The sequence below is a fragment of the Crocuta crocuta genome, unplaced genomic scaffold (assembly GCF_008692635.1).
Source record: "Crocuta crocuta isolate KB4526 unplaced genomic scaffold, BGI_CrCroc_1.0 scaffold32, whole genome shotgun sequence".
Taxonomy (NCBI): Eukaryota; Metazoa; Chordata; class Mammalia; order Carnivora; family Hyaenidae; genus Crocuta; species Crocuta crocuta.
This window is the reverse complement of record NW_027529424.1, coordinates 4172349-4193104: the sequence shown is the minus strand read 5'-3', so window position 1 is coordinate 4193104 and position 20756 is coordinate 4172349. Positions and strand designations below refer to the sequence as shown.

The 20756-nt window shown below is 44.9% G+C and overlaps 1 protein-coding gene across 2 annotated transcripts in view; it reads right to left on the bottom strand.

Moving 5' to 3' along the window:
* Positions 1-14260: 14260 nt before the first annotated feature.
* The window catches only part of USP6NL (USP6 N-terminal like), a 160707-nt gene continuing 154211 nt past the window's right edge, over positions 14261-20756 (bottom strand). The window contains exons 14-15 of one of the 2 annotated variants that reach the window (XM_077758523.1): positions 16211-17609; positions 14261-15648 (exon numbers count right to left, since the gene is read on the bottom strand). In XM_077758523.1, coding sequence (XP_077614649.1) covers positions 16228-17609 — 1382 coding nt within the window. In that variant the 3' untranslated portion in view covers positions 14261-15648; positions 16211-16227. Of the gene's footprint in view, positions 17610-20756 lie in introns of both variants that reach the window. The other variant, XM_077758522.1, reaches the window with a different exon arrangement.

Genomic DNA, 20756 nt, shown 5'->3' with positions numbered 1-20756 from the left:
TTAGTTCATGGCCAAGATGTGCTACCATCCCCCCTCAGCACCTGCCGGACTGGCTTTTTGACCAGCTGTAGGGAAAAGTGTGTTTAAACAAAAGTCACATCAACTTGGTTTTTTCTTCTCAAAATCTGGCTATTTCTGATAATTCTCACATTAAAACCAGTCCTAATGACCTCAGGATCTAATAATCTGGCCTGTTCTGGACTTCTCTACCCCATCTACCCTCTCAGCCCCTCCAACATCGTTGGATTTAGCCTCACTGGCTTTCCTTTGGTTCCTCAAACACACCATGCCCGCTCCTTCTTCAGAACATATACACTTGCTGTCCCTTGTGCCTGAAAGACTCTTAATGAATATCTAAATGGCTTGCTTCCCCAACTTCTCCCAGTCAACTACTCTGGGACTTCTTTGCCAACCTTNCGCCATGTTTTCATTTCCACCAGAGCCTTCCTCACTCTCTACCATCCTATTTATTGCCTTTGCCTTGTTTCCCCTCCTGGATCAGAATGTAAGCTCCTGGAGGGTGTGTGGTCTGTCATACACTGCTGTTTTCCCAGTTCCTATGAACACTGCCTAATATGTGGCAAATGCTCAACAAATGTCCACTGGGTGGGGAGGAAATACAAAGTACTCTTTCCTTGCCTCAAGTGATCTAGAGAACATTCAAGCTGATCATGTGTGGATCCGTGCTTGGTTTCTAAACTAAGATGAAGAGAGAGCTTTGTACTTCCTCAGTAGGGAAGGGAAGGTTGGTGGCCCCTTGGGTACCCTTCTCTTCATCTTTCTCTTGGTACAAGTACACTGCAGTCATCATTAGGGTGTGGCTCCCACTTCTGCTGGTCTCAGGCAACATCCTCATTTGCATATGGGGGCAGAGTTAACCTCTAGATAAAGATGTTTGCCCAAGGTGAAGAACAGAGTTAGAGGTCAAGTCTTCCTTCTGGGATGGCGGTGCTTAGGGAGGCCCCAGAGTCAATGGAAAGTCTTGGAGTGAAGGCACAACTACTGCTCACTCATGGTGGAGTAAATATTTCCTGTGCGTGTCAACAGATCGATAAATCAGAAAGCTTGTTGAGTTGGGGGTTGTCGTTTATGGGTTTTAGTCCAGACCCTGATAGGGACCAGACCCAAAAGCTCTATGACCTGAAGGAGACCACTCTACAGCTCAGGGACTTGCCACGAACCCATAAACTGAGCTGTTCACCTTCTCAGGAAGAGACGTCTGCAGATGTCTCAGAGCCACACACGGAACTGGTGGGAAAACAGGAAAACCACTGTGCTTCATATACAACAGTGTTTTCCTTCTTGCTTTTCTTATTTTCACCCATTTATTCTCTCGGCAAATGACTATTTCACATCCATCAAGGTAACAGAAGTTTGCAATGGATCTTACCTTCAGAGGACCCTTGTTTTCTCCATGTCTTTGACTCCCATTTTTTCCTCCTGAGTTGTATCCTCCATCCCTGTCCCTGGGGTGAAGCTCAGGGCCTCTACGGCAAGAAAGGTGACTGGCTCCCTGCCAGGGGGTCGACAGAAAGGCTGCAGAAGCTCTAGCCCTCAAAAGGCCCAGCTGAAATCTGTTGGCCAAGTCCAACATTCTGCAATCCCATATGCGTGCCCAGTGGGTTGGGCAACCTATCTCAATGTGAGCTTCCAAAACTACCTCAGGAAAAAGCCATGGGGGAAGACAGGAGAGCAATGACTGAAGATTTACCGGGAACAAACGTGCCAGGAGCTCTGGATTCTGTAGGGATGGGTCTGTCAGAGTTGGCATCTACCACATGGCACGGGGCCCAGGCATAGCAGGTGGCATAGACACAGATTTAATTGATAGCTTAATTAAGGAATTAGGTAGGTTATAACTTGCAACTACCGCACAGGTTAGCTAAATTTTATCACCTTCCTTTTCCATAGAAACTCAAGTATAGGAGTAAGTGAGGGGTGGCTGTCACATACCCAAGAACTTGTCCTCAAATGGTCTGGCCTATCTGTATGTATGAAAGGAAGAGACCTTGTGTGTGAGGGAGGAAATGTCAACAGACACTTGCTCCACTTGCTCCACTGGAAGCTTCTCCAGGAACCTCCAATAGCCAATGGTTTACCCCTTCTCAAGAACTTGCTGGGTTGCCTTCCACTGATGAGAAGCAACATCTCTAACAGCCAGAAGAGAGCTTCCAAGGGGGTTGGTCTGTAAAATGAATGCAATCTGCAAAGACGTGGAGGGAGAAGACACACAACTCATTTCCGCCCATAAGCTCTGCAGAGGCAAACAACTATGTGCCTTAAAAGCCACATTGGCCAGCTGCCTCTTGCCCCAGGAAAATGCTGGGCCCCTGGGGTGGGTGTCATGGGGCTTAGGAACTTGAACTTCTTCCTGACTGCCCTTCAAGGCTTGACCTTGTCACTCACAGTGTGGTCCCCAGTCTAGCTGCACTGACATCTGGGAGCTCATCAGGGATAGAGAACCTCAGAGCAAACTACAGACCTGTGGAATCAAGTCTGCATTTGGCAAGATTCCCAGGTGATTTCTACGCACATAATAATTAGAAATGTAAGAACCAGTGACTTGGGCAATAGATGGTGCAGTCCCACTTCCAGTTAAAGCTAACTCTTTCCTAAAAAGTTTCTAACTTGAAACTGTAAGAAAAGCAAGGTCTATGAAAAATCCAAGCCGCCAAATAGATAGACACCCTTATTTGAATATAGATATGTTAAAGTTTGCAGGAGAAGTGATGCCAGGTGGTGAGAGTCTTTGACACGGCAGGGGTACGAAGCATTAGAAGAGACAGGAAGTGTGTGGAGGACATGAAAGGCAGACCATGCTTTGTAATTTTGCCAATAGCCTGGGGGCTGATGGGCACCATGGAAGGTGGCCTTCCCACTACAGGTGCTGTGGAGTTTAGCACTGACCACGCTATTGAAACCAGCAATCCACAAAGCTAAGAGCCCAGCTGTACCTCCTCGCTGATCTCTTATGCCAACTAGGCCCCATGCTTCTTCTCAAACAAGCACCCAACTCTGCTTTGCCCACACCCACCACTGCTGGAGTCCTGTCCAGGGAGGTCTGGGGCTCCGGAAGGCACAGACAGGAACACCCTGCTGAAAGGAAGCTGACAGCATGTCATGGACCTCCGTGAAAGCCAGGCTGAGAAGATGAAATGTTCAGGGTGACGGTCATGGGGAGCCTCTGAAGGTTTCTAAAGCAGAAGGACACAATCCAAGTGCGCTTGAAAGGTACCATTTGAGATTGTGCAGTTGAGAAGAAAGTTATTGCAATAATCCAGTCAAGTGTACTGAAGACTTCAAATAGGGTGTTATTGTTTTTGTTTTTTTAATTGGAAGTATAGTCAACAAAAAGCACCTTTATTCTGATGGACACTCATTTATTCCAAGGGACACACAGCAGCATCCAGTAACACTGTATTGAATGAATGTATAGTGACTTGGGCCATTGTTACACAGATCAATCTACGTGGTAATGCAGTTAAGCTTTAAATGCTGTAAGATCTTTTCACCTAGATTCAATGGGCCAAAATACCATTCCTTGAACATTTGTTGGACTTGTTGGTTGGCTGGGTGTCCTTCCTCTTCTCGGTCAGTCTGAGGACTCTGTGGTGGCAGGCAGGGCACACAGAGCCCACCCTGGACTGGTGCCGTCTTCCCTCTGCTGTGGGACGGAGTCGTAGTGGGGAAAGGCGAGTTCTGGTCTTTTGCCCAAGGTCAAATCACAGGACAATTCTGGGATCAATTTTTCATCTATAAACTGCCCATCACAAAATAGGAAGAGGTTTAGGGGTTGCCCGGCTTGACGCTGCTGGGGACAGAAAGGCCTCCTAGGCATTGGTGTGGTCCATCATCCCCGGAGGTGCCCCGACAGGCGGAGGTTCAGCTCTGTCACTAGAAATGGGAGATATCTGCTTGCTGAGGCCAGGTTCCTGTTGGCCTCCTGTGCTCAGGTGAAGCCACCAGGTGACCAGATTCTAGGTACTCTGTCCCTGTTTGTCACCACATACTTCATTGTAAAAGAACACCTGCTTTTCTTTGCATGAGTTACAATTTCATGTATCAGCTTCAATCGGGATCTACTATTCTATGCTTCTCTCAGCAGATCTGAGACTCAACTCCTAGACTACGGTGGATTTTTAAAACACTGCACAGAGCCCTTCTCAGGACTCTGATTAGGCTCGCGCAATCCATCTGGTGCTCCGAAAGCTCTTTCAAGCCTGGATTCCTTCTCTGAGGTTATTTGTCAACAACCTATCCATAAATTAATAGTTATGGTATGTTTATTAGTTTCCGGGACTTCTAATAGCATATTGATTCTGGGCAGAAGCTTAGCATCTGGTTTGGCTAAGGAATTTAATTTTCTACAAACCACACGATCTAATCACATCATCTGGGATTGAAACAAACACTAATTCAGTGGCCTTTAAATGCTGGTGTGTGCAGCAGAGCTGAGCCACAGAGTTTTCACCCGCCTGCGAGGTGTTAAAATAAAAAAGTCAATAAATTAAAAGAGTAAGAGTATTCAATGTAAAGAACTGTCCGGGTGTTTTCTGAGTTTATGCTTTCTTCCTTATCATGTGCATTACATTATTCATTAACATATATTTAATAAGCGTATTTGAAAAATCAAAAGGACAACCCTAGGACAGGGCCTCAAATCTCGGGGAACATTTTACTGATCCATGAAATCCAAGGGAATAGGCTACCCTGGACTAACGGAGTGTCCGGTGATGTTTTAAAATATGGGACAAATCCAGTCTTAAACCCCTCCGCACCCTCCTGGTATCAAGAAACGCCTGCCGCTGTTTCCCACAAGGGCCAGCCAGGGGTGAAAAGGCTGCCTTCCCAGACCGGCTTTGAAACAGAAGCCTTTAAACCCAACACTTGCTAATGCTGCAGGAAGAGGAGACGAGACGTCCGACTCCCCCCAAATTTCCGGGTCTTCATATTTCTAAGAGTTCTGCCCTTCATTCACTGGGCATCACTGACCTTCAGCTTTGAAGGCTGAAACAAGAGTGCCCTTTCAGCCCCAGGCCACAGCAGCCCCAGCCAGCCAGCAGGCGACTTCTGCTTAGTGTGCTGGTTGCAGGGCTCCTGGCCTGGGACCCCCCAACCCCCCTGCCTTTCAGGGCTGCCCCCAGGGACCTAATTTCTTTGCCCCTCCTTCTCCCCGACCTTCCCCACCGAAAGACCAGTACAGGAGCGAACAACAGTGTTCAAAACAAAGGAAGGGCCATCTGAGCGCACCTCTGTTGAGGGCCGGCACTGGGGGTCCCACCCAAAGCCCCGTCATGTTCATTTTTGGTAAAAGCCTAAATGGTGACCGCAGTTGGGAGTCTATGCTCTGCTTTGCTCCTACTCGTACTCCCCCGTACCTGGGACAACCCCCTCCCCCTCAGGGGTGTCTGCCCCTCCTCACCTCCCTGTCTTGCTTCCGCGTGGCTCCTTTCTTACATCCCAGGCGCCTGCCCGTCAGTTCTGTTTGTCCTAAAACTCCCCAAAGCCTTCATGCAAACCTCCATGGCCCTCCCAGAGGGCCCACCGTTCACCGTTCCTAAACCGATGGTGAGCAGCCCCCGTTGCCAATGTACCCATGACCTTCAACACCGCAAGGCTGATCTGAGGTGAAGCCAGAAGTTGGAAAGGCAACCAAGGGCTACAGGAATACTGTCTGTAGCTTTTTTCACCAAGCAATAAACACGTGTCCGTTCAGCAGACGTAAAGCTGCCTGCCTGTTTTTAAAGGGTGAACAATATTCTTTAATATGGTCACACCACAATTTGACCTATCTTTTATTAATGGGCATTCAACTTATTTCCAGCCTTTCTCTATTACAAATACTGTGAAATCCTTTCACATATTTTTTTTTCCGCTTGTATATCTGTTCATAGAAGCAGTTTTGCTGGACCAAAGAATACAACATAGAGAAGCGGGTACTGGAAAGTGGCCTACTTTGGGGATGCAATTTTCCTCTCACTAGTGGGGCATGCGCATCAATTTCCCTAATTAATGGGGATGCAGAATAAGTTTAATAGCTTTGGACTTCTTTATCGGTACATGTTCTTTTAATATTCTTTGTCCATATTCCATTTGGGGCTACAAGTCTAAAAGGAAAGAAAAGGTGGGGGGAAGGGGAAGGGAGTGATGGGCATGGAGGAGGGCACTTGTGGGGATGAGCACGGGGTGTTGTATGGAAACCAACTTGACAATAAACTATTTGAAAACTTATGTAAAAAATAAACCATTGTATGAAAAAAATGAAAGCCTAAAAAAAAATAAAAATAAGAGTATCAGCAGCCCCTTCCCTATACTAATACTTACACCCATCACAGGGCATTTATAAAGCGTCTACACTCCAGGCACGACGTGACATGTGCATTATCGGAATTAGCCTTGTAGGGAACACCTCATTTTTCGTATTTTGTTCATGAGATGGGTCCAGCGACGCTGCTGGAAACACTGAGACAGCTCCATGCGTGTGGTTGAGTCATCACACCATTCAAAGCCTCTAAATAAAAATGCCTCAAAGTAATCTTCAGGTGGCTTCCTGGTAGCAGTAGAACGACCTGCGAACTAGAAGAGTGAAGAAACACGGGGCAGCGGGAGTGGGCTCTCCTCTCCTTCCCCGTGGTCAGCACTTCACGCGCTTCTTGTAGTGTGTCCTAGACAACTACGTTGTGGAGCTGCAGGTGCTTCATCCTAAGCCCCCCTCCCCCCCAGGACTGCTCTGGGCTGGGAGGACCCGGGCATCATTTTCTGGCAGCTTCCCTGTGATTCTTCCTCACAGCCATGACTGGGATCCACCAGCACGGCCCCCCCACTCACCTTTCCAGCTCTCCTGCCCCCCCCTTCCAGCTGAGGGAAGTGAGGCTCAGAAGGGAAGAGGACTTCCCCGAGAGCGCACTGCTGATGAGCGGTGGACTCAGACTGCGGGGCAGACTTGAGGCCCTCCAGTCCTTTCTACCAAACTGCAAATGTACGGAGCCCCCGCCATCCCTCCTTCTCAAAGGTAACTCCACCGAGGGTGTTATTCATGGGTGCGGACATGGCTGAGAAAACTGTCCTCACGCTAGTGGCTGTTCCAGTATTTGCTGCTCCGCTTTCCCTACTCCCAGGCTGCACTGCGAGAACACGGTCCACGTGTCCAACTCAAGCCACAGTTCCTCATGGGCATCATCTTCATGCCCGTCATGATCACAGGACCTCAGTGCACTGGGGTCTCCTTCCTGGTCCTTGCCACACAGTGGGGGTCGTCACCACATATGAACGTGGTCCTTCCCCCCAAGACCATGGGCTCCATGAGAGCAGGGGTCTCCGGGCCTTGACCGCTGTCGTCGTGGCCCTGGGTCGGGGGCTCTCTCCTTAGAGTGTGGGGCAGGACTTTGTCGAACTTCCCTTCCCCACCTCCAGGCTCTATAGATCAGAAAACCGAGTCCCCAAGAGGCCCCGTGACCTGCCCAAAGCCACACCGTGAATGTATGGCAGAGCTAATGAGCCCATTCAGGAGTGACGTGGTTTTGGAGAAGCCACGTTCACTGCTGACTCACAGCGAGTGTACAAGGCGGGGAACCTCTCCACCTCCCGCAGGCACCCACCCCTGCATCGCGTCTCCTATTAGGACACAGCGTAACGTACACACGAGCTCTACCAAGTCAATGATATGCATGGGCAGCGCTCGAGCTTTCTCGATACAGCCTGCCTCAGATGGAGTATGCTGATCTTCCTCCAAATTAAAGTGAGAACTAGGAGTTACAGGAAGTTTAAGGATCGGCGTTTTACCACTCATGAACACATGACGCAGCAAGCTGTAATAAAGCCAGAGGTCACCTCGGAGGAGAACTGGAGTGTGTCGGAATGGTCAGAACCGATTTCAAGTAGCTTCTTTTTTCCCCATAAAGACACCCACCCTCCCCTGCCCTGGCCAGTCCCTACCTTTACCCACCAGGCCCTCTGGCTCCCATTCAACACCTGCCTCTCCCTTCTCGTGTGAACTCTGTGGAGAGCCGCCCCGCCTCTCACTGGGGGTCCCCAGGTCCCCAGGCCAGTGGTCTCCTGGTGGGAATCCTGCTCCCAGCTGTGGCCACTCCTCACACCAACCTGTGCGGTCCCTCTCCTGTGTCACCTGTAACCTCTGCTCCTTACCAGACTCTCAGCTCCAGGATGTCAAAGCCCCCACCCTCCTGCCACTCAACCTTGCACGGTGGTGGCACGGGATTCCAAGGGACATTCGAAATTACTACTGTGTGATGAGGCTGTGCTGATCACTTTACACAAAGTAACCCATTCACCTCACAGCTCCATGAACTAAACACCAGTCTTCATTTACAGAGGAGGGGCCGGGCCGGAGCAGCGGCTCCATGACATCAAGGACAGGGGCTTCGTTGCTTCACCACATCAGAATTGCTGATGCAAAGTCCAAGCTGGTGCCTGGGCCCCCAGCCACGCTGAACCCGTCCACGGCTACTCTGAGTCCTTCGCGCACTCCTCTCGCACCGGCGCCTCTTAAATGTCATCGACCCCCAGGGCTCCCCATCCTCCGCGTGCTCCTCTTCTAACAAGCACTCTCTCACAGCTTTACCTCCTACGTGCTAGCAAGCCAGGCCCAAATCTCTCTGGGACGGTCAGCTGTCTGTCAGACACCACCATCTGCCAGCCCCCGATTCCTCCAATTCTGCATGTCAAAACACGTCATTTTCTCACTCAACCTCGGCCTGCTCCATCTTCTCAATTCTGTCTATCACACGGTGGCCTGCTAGCCACCTACTGCCCACCCATTTCTGCACTGCCGAAATCAGCCTTCTCACCTGCTCTCCCTTCAACAGTATGGAATGGGGGTGGAAACACACAGGGTCTGAAGAAAACAACCCATTCATAAGAGCAAGAAAAACAAAACACTCAGGAAATATTTTAACAAAAGAAGTGCACAATGTCACGGAGAGAAATTAAAGATCAGAATAAATGTGGAGGCAATCTGGGTTTATGGACTGGTGACTCAACATTGCTAAGATGGCATTTCTTCCCAAATTGATCCACAGATTCAAGGTAACACCTATCACAAATCCCAGGTCTTTTTTTTTTTTCTGCAGACACTGACAAGCTGATCTTAAAATATATATAGAAATGCAAAGGACCAAGGAGAGCAAAAACCATTTGAAAAAGAACAAAGTTAAAGGCTGTACACTTTCTGATTTCAAAACTTAAACACTTATACACACATACACACACACACAAACCTACATATATATATGTATGTATATATACACATACACAGTCAGTTGAGTTTTGACAGAGATGCCAAGATCCCCAATTCAGCTGGAGAGAGCACAGTCTTTTTTTTTTTTTTTTTTTTTAATTTTTTTTAATGTTTTATTTATTTCTAGGAGAGAGAGAGAGACAGCGTGAGCAGGGGAGGGTCAGAGAGAGAGAGGGAGTCACAGACTGAAACAGGCTCCAGGCTCTGAGCTGGCAGTCAGCATAGAGCCCGACGCGGGGCTCGAACCCACAAACCGCGAGATCATGACCTAAGCGAAAGTCGGACGCTTAACCGACTAAGCCACCCAGGCGCCCCTAGAGAGCACAGTCTTTAACACACAGTGCTAAGACCACTGGATATACACATGAATTTAGCTCCTTACCTCACACCATACACCAAACTTAATTCAAAATGGCTCATAAACTCATACACAAAAGCTGAAACTATAAAGTTTCTAGAATAAAACAAAGGAAAAATCCTTTGTGACCGTGAGTTAGGCAGACAGATACAATTCTGAAAGCATGATTCGTAAAGAAAAAAACTGAAGAAATTGGACTTCATTAAAATTAAAAATGTAACACAAAAGACACTATAAGACAGACTGGGAGAAAATACTTGCAAATCATGTCTTATAAAGGATTTGTACCCAGAATATATTAAGAATTCCTACTATTCAACAATAAGAAAATAATCCAATTAAAAAGTAAGCCAAAGATCTGAACAGATATTCCACCCAAGATGATATGTGAATGATCCATAAGCGCATGAAAAGGTGTTCACCGTCATTGGCTATTAAAGAAATTCAAATTGAAGCCACAATGAGATACCACTAGAATAGCTATAATAAAAAAAATACAAAAGAACAAGTGTTGGTGAGGATGTGGAAAAAGGTGAACCCTCGCACAATGCCCTTGCTAATCTAAAATGGTGCAAACACTTTGGAAAAGAATCTGGCACTTTCTTAAAACGTAAACATAAATTTGCCATAAATGTCAGCAATAGCACTCCTAGATATATACCCAAGGGAAATGAAAACATACACACACAAAATTTGCACTCAAATGCTCGTAGCAGCATAGGAAAACAATGCAAATGTCTACAACTAGTGAGTAAACACCACGTGACACAGTCACACAATGGATTACCAATCAGCAATAAGAAGGAATTACCAATGCAGGCTACAACATGGGTGAACCTCAGCAACATATGCAAAAAGCCACATACTGTCTAATTCCATTTATATGACATGTCCTGAAAAGGCCGACCAGAAAGGGGATTAGTGTTTGCCTGAGGCTGGGGGCACGAATGCAGACTGACTGCAAATGGGCACAGAGATCTTTATGAGGTAATGGAAATGTTCTAAAACTGTGTTTGTTTTAATGGTTGTACAACTGTGTAAATTTACTAAAAAAAAAAACCTTGATGTGTACATTTATATGGGTGGATTTTACGGCAGATAAATTATACCTTCTTGGGGCACCTGGGGGCTCAATTGGTTGAGTGGCCAACTCTTGATTTCAGCTCAGATCATGATGCCATGGTTCATGAGTTCAAGCCCTGCATTTGGGATTCTTTCTCCCTCTCCCTTCCCCACTCACATGTGCGCACACGTGAGTGCGCGCTCTCTCTCTCAAGATAAATACACTTTTAAAAAAGTTACATCTTCTTAAACCTGTTGGGTTGGGGTACACACAACTCTAGATTCAGTCTGCATAGATTCAAGTCCTGGCTCTGTGATTTGAGTCGGCTGTGTCACTCGAAGCAAAGTTATTTCAACTCCCTGTGCCTTCATTTTCCCATCCAGAAACAGGGACTTAGAGGGAACACACTTCACAGAGTTATTGTGAGGATTATATAGGTTAATACAGGTTAAATGCATAAGCACAGGGCCAGACACACAGCAAACATCCAGGGACGTGTGCTATTCTTCTTATGATTATTATGATCACATTCAGACAGTTATCAAGTCTGGCCAACTTTACTTGGTAATTAGCTCTCAAATCAATCAACTTTTCTTTGCAAGTGCTTCCCTGGTCTTAGGCTGTACTGCTCTTAGACTGAACACTTGAGCAGTCTTGCTAACCTCCTCCAGGCTTGCTTGCTCGCTCCCATGTGGCCTAGAGACCTCACAGGAAACGTGAATATACCCATGGCCAAACTGGCTTCCAGGACCCAGTTCAGTGGCACAGAAGGCCGCCACCATCTGGTCTCTCTGTGGAACACTGCACTCCCCCATCATCAAAGTGTCAGACATCCCCCCACGTACCCCTCATGCCGTATCCCCTCTGCAGCGATGCCCTCGGCCCTCCTTTGTCTACTAATCCTCAGGTTCAGCAATGGAGGCCCCCTCCTCACCCCCCACCCCACATCGGTCCCCCCGACCCTCCTGAGGCTTGGCCTTTCTATGCCTGTATTAATCACCTGTGCAGGTCTCCCACAATGAGTTGAGGCACACAGATTAAAAACCAGGTCTCCTATCTTGCAGCAGGAGCTTAGCACGGTCCCAAAGACAATAGTGCACTGTAGGTGCTCAATAAAATGCTGACTGGCTAAGTCAATGACCTGACTGTGCACATTTTCTCAGCTCCGCACAGAGGGAAAATGCACTTAGGTTTGCAAACAGCTGAGGCCTATTTTTAGCATGTCACTTAAGGAAAATGACAGAGGTTGTCCAGGAAAATGGAAATCTTACTGTGGTTCTACCTATTTTGAAGAACTACTGTGAAGTGTAATGAGAGAAGGTCCAGGGTCACGCCGCCTTCCATTTGAAGCCATTTCTCCTTTCCACAACTGCCAGCAGTTCATCAAAATTTATACAGATGGCTGGAAAGTTAATCCTTCCAGGAGAATTTTTCCTAACTTAACTGAAATCAGAGTTTCTAAACCCTGAAATTGATCTGTTAAGAACTTTTGAGACAGTTCATGGTGCATATAAGACAATAAAATTCAGAGAGTTTTTTTTTTTTTTAAGAGCTTAGCTGACTGAACAGGTGAAAAATACAATTACCGGATACCTGGGTTCACCCCAGATTCTGATGGAAGTGGCCAAGGGTAGAAACCAAGAAGAACATTTTTTGTTACGTTTCCCCAGATAATTCTAAAGAGTAGCAAGGGTCAAAAAAAATTCCTATGAAATCTAAAATTTGTTCCTTTATGCCTCAGTGGTCATATGCATAATATGGTGACATTTAGGCTTAGGTTTATGGAAAACTGAAAATCCTTCTCAAAGAACAATTCATAACTAAATGTTAAGTGGAATCCTTTCTTTTCAGTCCCACAACCTCGGGTCACTGAAAAAATAAAGTTTGGCTTGTTAAAACCACCTGATCCATAAGCACTCCTACCCGTATCACAGAGGGACATAGAAGATCCATTAAAGGACCATCAAACAAAAAAAGGTCCCCAAACTGCAATCGTCATTAAGCCACAATCAGATGCACACTAAAACAAATGTGTGAATTGAAAGGTAACTGGGAACGATAATATTTCCAGAAGACGGAGCCGTAGGGCCTCTGGGAATAAATCCCTATTTGTGGGCAGAGCATGTGTTTCTCCAAAAAGAGATTCCAGCAAAGTGCTGAACAGGCATGGTTTCTCGGCTCGCATCTCAATGGGCCCGGAGGGACAGATCCGAAATGACACATACGAAACCTCACTGTAAGATTATACTGAGCATGATATAAACTTTAGCATTAGAATCTCCTTAAATTGAAAAAGGTGAAAGCAGTCACAGCACCATCCTGTAAACATCTATTTTTCTTCTCCAGAAATGTCCTATTCAATCTCTTTTCATTCTTTCAGAAGAACATTCTATCATTGCCACTGAGGGGGATCGGGACATGTCACCCCGAAATACCCCACTCTCACAAAAGGACAACTTTGAGTCAAAGGCATTTGAGTTCCTGAAATCGCTTTATCTGCCTGAAAGGAGGGTCTCCCCAAAAGCCTCAACTGTCACAAACCCCATCCCCGGCCCACTCCGCTCTTCCCAGCACCACACCCACACACCACCACACACTGTCCCATGGCCCATCACTTCTCCTCAGGGCCTGCTCATGCTCCCGGAAGCGACCTTCTCCCCTTCCCTCTCCCTGCTAAGTTAGCTGCACAGGCCCCAAGTCCAACCCTCCGCTGGGTCACTCAGCACTGGGCACCAGTGAAGGCGGCAAGCGCCTGCGAGTACACTTCTGTTCTTCTCCTGTCCATCTGCTTCGGTCGGACCAATTTACAGGGCGTGGCTGGAGAACCCGGCAGGGCGGAAGGAAAAATAATTTTTTCTTCCTCTACAATACTCTGAAATCTGACTTTACATTCATGTATATACAGCTCTCTCAGCTTTAAAAAGCTATTTTTTTTTTTAAATCTGATAAAAAATCTAAGTGCCTGAAAGAGTCAAAGTTTTAAAACCCTTTGAGACTCTGGGTCTAGTCTCTTTAACTTTTCAAACTAAATATTAAAACAATATATCAAAGTGCTTATTGTGTGAGGCAAGACTGCTATAAAGAGTGGGTAAATGGCAAGATAGTTACAGCATGTGCCACTGTAAGGATCAGCCTCTGCTTCATGAGGACCCTCACCAAATACAGTTTCATGATTATATTCAACCCACTTTACTAATGTTACTTCATCTTTTATCATTATTTCATTATTTATCTTTTACTAAAAGATAAATTAGAAAGACTAAAATTGTACGGTAGCAAAATAACCTCAAATTAAAGTTTCCTACTTGAAAAACTGATGGAGAGAGCTACATTTTATCGTGGAGAAGACTGGAGATACCTTACTGCTATTAATAATGGCAGGCAAAATAAAGGAAAGGTGATGTAGTTCTAAATACAGTATCCCTGGAAATTAATAAAGCATTTAACATACAACTGTGATACCTACAGTCACATAGGCAAACACCAAGGAGTATCTCCTCAGTTAGAAGAAAATTATTAGCTTTAGAAGGATCTGAGACGCAGCAATTTCACCACATGAAAAAAGCACATGAAAGACACAAAATGAAATAGACTTATTACTTTTAGCATGTTAAAAACAATCACATCAAAAAAAGTATACAGATAAAAATGTCATAAATGACATAAGAAAATAGTGTGTGTGTATATATATTCTGCATATATATATATATATATAAATCTACAGTATTTACCACTGTTGACATATATATTTCGGAGCAGCTCAGACGCTGTCATCACACCCTACACTGTACAGCTTGGTTTATTACAAGTCACAGAATCGTGGTTTAAACGTGGGAACGAATATCCTTAGCTACTTTTCGTTATACACGTCTTTCTAAGCCCCCACATGATCTGAACCGAGAGCCTGGGGAAGGCAGGGTTTGGCGTGTGCTTCAGCGTAGTGCTAGGCTGCTGACACACTGCATTTGTTTTGCCATTTAATAACATCATTACCGAGTTGATTAAAATTACATTAGACTCATTATATACATAAAAAAATATTGTCACATTCACTAGCTAAACAAATGTTACTCTCATTTGAAAAGACATACTTCGGTACCTTGAAAGTTTAAAGCTCCAACTTGTGACAAGAAGAGCCATGGGTGTTAGGCTTTCTACTCTTCATTATTCCGACATCGGGAAAGGATGCTGAAAACGAGCTCTCCCGTTACACACAGAGTCATACTTTCTGGGAGTGCCTGAAACTTCGCCAGCGTTTTGGTAACTGTAGTGTAATAGAATATTTTAGAAGACATTGCTCATTTGTTAACCATGAACCTGAATGTTTTTCACTGAGAAAGAAAAAAAAAGGAGATTTTTGAAAGTGGGGAAGTCACGCTCTTTTGAAAAAAAGACTAAAATCTTAAGACTCCTATTAATAATTAGGATCATTGTTTACAATTGTACACAGTGATAACTTAATGGCCTAAGTGCAGCGACATCCACTAGGGCCTTAAAGAAGGGGTGCCAGGGAAAGACCACGTAAACGAAGGCCCGGGACCCGCGAAAGGGCGGAAGTGAGGAGCGGCCACATTGCTGATCCCGCTTTCCAAGGAACTTCAGAGGAGGCTTCTCGGCCGCACCACGTGAGGGCTCGCTCCTCGGTAACCCCTGCTGCGGGCATCCCCTGGAGAGCAGGGCCTCAGCCCTTCCTTCGCATCTGGCAAGGAACGTTCTGCTCTGGGCTTTGCCAGAGAAGACCAGAACAAAGGGCACCAAATACACTACCGCTGCTCTCACACTGACTGGGGCGCGCGGACGCAGCGGGCCGCGCCTTTGGCTACAAACTTACTTTGAGCGCCCCGATGTTTAAGCACCATTAAGTGGTGAGCCTTGCTCTCCAGTGTCTTTAATTTTCAGATGGAAAGAAAATGGCTGCAAATGCAGAGAAGCTGAATCAGGTCAGGGCAGACCCTTACGGCACTTTAGGACCTGGGTGAAAAATAGATGGGGGAAAAACAAAATTTGAGTGAAAGATAAGTTAAGGAAAGGAAGAATAGTAAGTTATCCCATGGATATAGATTAAAATTAGTTTTTTTTAAATGTTTCTTTCATTCTGTGTTCAAATGTGGGTGCACAGAGGCCTTTTGGTATCTACTAATAGATATGTACACTACATTTAGCCTTAAAAATGTCTAGTCTATGCAGTTTTTCAGTGCTTTATAACATTTCTCAAAAGAAGATGGGCTAATGGAGTAAAAATGCTCAGGTTTTGGAGAAAGATATAAATAAAATGAATGATGAATTATCATCATGCCTGCACCCCTCAACGCCACTGCTGTTTCCATGTTAAATTCTATTCAACAGATCCAGTGATGATGCAATTTAACAAACGCTCATCTTAAGCAGCATCTATGTGGGGATGAAACGCTTCTACACATTACTAGCATGTACTGGAAATGTGCGAGATGTTTACAATAGTATGAAATACTGCTTTGGCAATTATAAACATAGCAATGTAGGTTTCGAATGGTTTATATTCTCTTGTCTTTACCAAGTATAGATAAATTCTCACAGCAATACTGATTCTTGAATAGAAAGTCCATCCCGATTTCTGTAGTGATATCCTGGAGGTGAGGGCCCTGAATATTGATACCCAGAGGAACCGGCATCTTCTAAACCTGGTGAAGTTCTGTATCGCACTGGACTATCTACGGAAACTGCCGGGAGGCCATGGTCCTGAAAGGGAATATGTTGAAAGGCAGAATATTTTGGAAACTTGCTCAAGTGGCTACGGTTGGCATCTTGAGTCCACAGCTGTCCGTGAGTCTCAGGTCTGTATGTGTAACTGACTTCTGACCATTTTCTGTTATCCGGCAGATAATCCACTGGAGGGATGATGAATTTCCCATTCTTTGGTGACTCCGAATTACCTGAACACCCCCCAGCACCAGTCTCAACAGGAAGAACTTCTATTCGGCTGGATGGCAGGACCAGAGGAAGCGGGCGGCTGTACGACTTCTCTGGAGAAACGTCAGCTGAAAGGACAGAGCCGTAAGGCCTCCTGGAAGGACTCACTCGAGTCCCATGGGTGAGCTGTGGAGACGCAAAGCTGCTGTTCGCTGCAGGGGCATGTCTGGGAGAATCTCCACGGTACACAGGGGGGTTGCTGTAGGAGGGCGGGTGCGCTGTCCTGCGATCCTCCCCGTCTAACAGAGACGAAGACTTTGTGTAACCTGCAGGCTGCACTTTAAAAGTGAACTTGTTTGATACTCGTGACGGACTAGACCCTGGCTCCATGTGCTTCCTGGGGCTGTGAGAGTACGCTCTTTCCAGCGCCTCTTCGATAGGAGCGCCGCTGTCATTCTCAGGCACGTTATCGTACTGGGAGGCAGTGGAGCCCCGTTTCCCTTCATCAACGTCCCAAACCTTCATCTTTGGCCGCACGTTTGATAACCGAGCATCGGCAGAACTTGGGATGCTGGCTGTGAGGGAGGGGTGTGCTGACCTACTTCTGCCTTCAATGGCATATTTGGCAGTTTTTTCAAGAGCTGAAACATCTGACGGCTTATTCCACTTGGGCACAAACTCCTTCCTGATAGTTGAAGTGGCATTGCTATTCTGGTTAGCAGCTGCATGATTATACTGCCTCGAACTGTCTTGTGGGCCAGATGGAAGTTTTCTCTGCAAATCTGCTTCGTCTTTAAGCTTTTTACTGTCTTCATCCACGGATTTCCTTCTCAGCGCCCTTACTCTTTCTGGTGTACCAACTCTACCTTCATGGTGAGGGGAATGCTCATGTTTTCTGTGAGGTGAGGAGCCGCTCTCTCTTCTGCTGCTCAGAGGGGAACTTGACCTGCCGACACTTCTTTGCCCGTTGCTAAGGTGACTGATGCCAGCAGATTCGGGTGGAAGCTGTCCCAAAGGTTTCCGTGGGTATTCATCCTCTTTACCTAGAGAGAAAGACAGACCCACAAATAACATAAATACAGCAGTAAAGAGTATCAAAATAAGAACCACATTATGCACAGTTGTATACTTTTCAAATGAACACTCATACTCATACACCACGGGATTGGGGTGGGGGGAGTTAGGAGAAGCAGTTTTTAGAGAGACTGATACGAAAACATACCAAAAGTCAAAATCTTATTAGACAATGTGCAGGTGGGAATATTTTATGAACTTACGAGTAAGGTTCATACAATTATGTAACATGTGATTCTTAATGTTTTCCTAAGCTACACTGTTATGTGCTTCTTCAAGGACGCAGAGCGGATATTCTCACTTTCATCACTACAGCAGCCGTGCTGGTCAGCAGTTCCATGGCCTACCGTTACTTTAGCTTTAGTTGGCCTCAACTAAAATGGTTTCAAAATCTCAGTAAAACTTCTCCTATCAACTTTAAGCAGGTCTACCAAACTGAAAAGGCAGGTGATGACCAAGCGTGTTCTCAAAGTTGTCCCCAAACAGCTTTTCTTATCACTATTATTAGTATTGTCTTAAGTACACAGTATAACTTCATGACAAAAAGAAATAACACTCTATCTCAAAGTTAACGCCTCTAAAAGGATCCTACTTCAAAAGCAAAAGAGGGAAAAAAAAAAAGAATTTAAAAAGAACAAGAAAATCACACTGAATACTTTCAGTTTTATATTTTACATCATTAAACCAGAAAATTAATCAAGAATGAAAAGGAAGGTGTAATAAATTGGCCATTTAGCACACAGATTAGGACACTCACTTTCACCATTATTCACCAGTTATTCCACACAGTGCCGGCAGTCCTAGCCACAGCAGCCAGACAACAAAAGGAAATAAAAGGCTTCCAAAGGAAGAAGTAAAACCTTCCCTCTTTACAGATGACATGATACTATACAGAAAAAACTGGAAAGACTCCACCCAAAAGCTACTAGGACTGATAAATGAGTTCAGGAAAGTCACAGGATACAAAACCAATATACAGAAATCTGGTGCATTTCTATATACGACTAATGAAGCAGCAGAAAGAGAAATTACAAAAATGATCTCATTTACAATTGCACACAAAATAACAAAATATTGAGGAATAAACTTAACCAAGGGAGTGAAAGACCCATAACTATGAAAACTGCAAAAGCACTGATGAAAGAAATTGACAATGACACAAAGAAGTGGAAAGACCTTCCATGCTCATGGAAGAACAGATATTGTCAAAATGTCTATACCATCCAAAGCAATCTACATGCTTAATACAATCCCTAGTAAGATACCAACAGCATTTTTCACAGAACTAGAGCAAACAATCCTAAAATTTGTATGGAACCAAGAAAGACCCTGAGTAGCCAAGCAATCTAGAAAAAGAAAAACAAAACTGGAGGCACCACAACTCCAGACTTGAAGCTATACTACAAAGATGCAGTGATCAAAACAGTCTGGTGCTGGCACAAAAACAGACACACACATGTCTATGGAACAGAACAGACAGCCCAGAAAGAAACCCACAGTTACATGGTTAATTAGTCTTTGACAAAGCAGGAAACTACATGCAATGGGAAAAAGATAGTCTCTTCAACAAATGGTGCTGGGAAAACTGGACAGCAACATGCAAAAGAATGAAACTGGGCCATTTTCTGACACTATACACAAAAATAATCTCAAAATCGGTAAAAGACCTAAACGTGAGATCTGAAACCATACAAATCCTAGATGAGAGCACGGGAAGTAATGTCTCTGATATGGGCTGTAGCAACATTTTTCTAGATGTCTGCTCAGGCATGGGAAACAAAAGCAAAAATAAACTATTGGGACTACATCAAAATAAAAAGGTTCTGCACAGTGAAGGAAAAAATCAGCAGAACTAAAAGGCAATGTACTGAATGACAAAAAATATTTGCAAATAACATATCAGATAAAGGGTTAGTACCCCAAAATACAGAGAGAGCTTCTACAACTCAACACTCAAACATCAAATAATCTAAGTTAAAAATGGACAGGAGACATTAACAGACACTTCTCCAAAGAAGACATACAGATGGCCAACAGACACATGTAAAAATGCTCAATATCACTCATCGTCAGGGAAATACAAATCAAAACCATAATGAGCTATCACCTCACACCTGTCAGAATGGCAAACACGAAACACAACAAGCAATAGGTGTTGGCGAGGTGTGGGGGGAAAAAAGGAACCCTCATACACCGTTGGTGGGAATGCAAACTGACACAGCTACTGTGGAAAACAGTATAGAGGTTCCTCAAAAAGTTAAAGGTAGAACCACCCGAAGGTCTAGGTATTGCACTGCTGGGTATTTACCCAAACAATATAAAAACACTAATTCCAAGGGAACCATGGACCCCTGTGTTTACTGAAGCATTATTTACAATAGCCAAACTATGGAAGCAGTCCAGGTGTCCACTGACAGATGAACAGAAAAGAAGATGGGCTATACATATATACTGGAATATTATTCAGCCATAAAAAAGAATGAAATCTTTCCATTTGCAACAACATGGATGGGGCCAAAGAGTATAACGGTAATTGAAATAGGTCAGAGAAAGACAAATACTACATGATTTCACTCCTATATGGAATTTAAGACATAAAACATTTTAAAAAATGAAAAACTGAAAATGATTATAATAATGTAGACATCCCATAAATATCACCTTGAAAAAAAACAAAAGACTTCCCTTGTACCAATTCCATGGTTTAAAATATGTTTTTCATGAGGTGCCTGTTTGGCTCAGTCGGTAGACATGGGATTCCTACCTATCTTGGGGTTCTAATTTTGAGCTCCTACGTTGGGTGTAGAGATTACTTTAAAAAAAAATCTTTAAAATAAATTTTTCACATATTGAAAAATAATCATCTCACCTACAAATATGCAGCTGCTCTTCAGGTATCTCCCCGCCTATCCATATATAGAGTTACTGAGCAAGCTCTGCTCTGGGGACCAGACTAAGCAATGTGTCACCAGAGGTGAGCGCACAGACCCCACTTTCATGTAGCTCACACTCTGGGTGATGATAATTTTGTTCTTCACCCACATATCGGACTTTTAAGATATTAAAAAAATACATTCGGTGAGCTTTTCTTTCAGAGGGGAGGGAGCAGAGAGTGA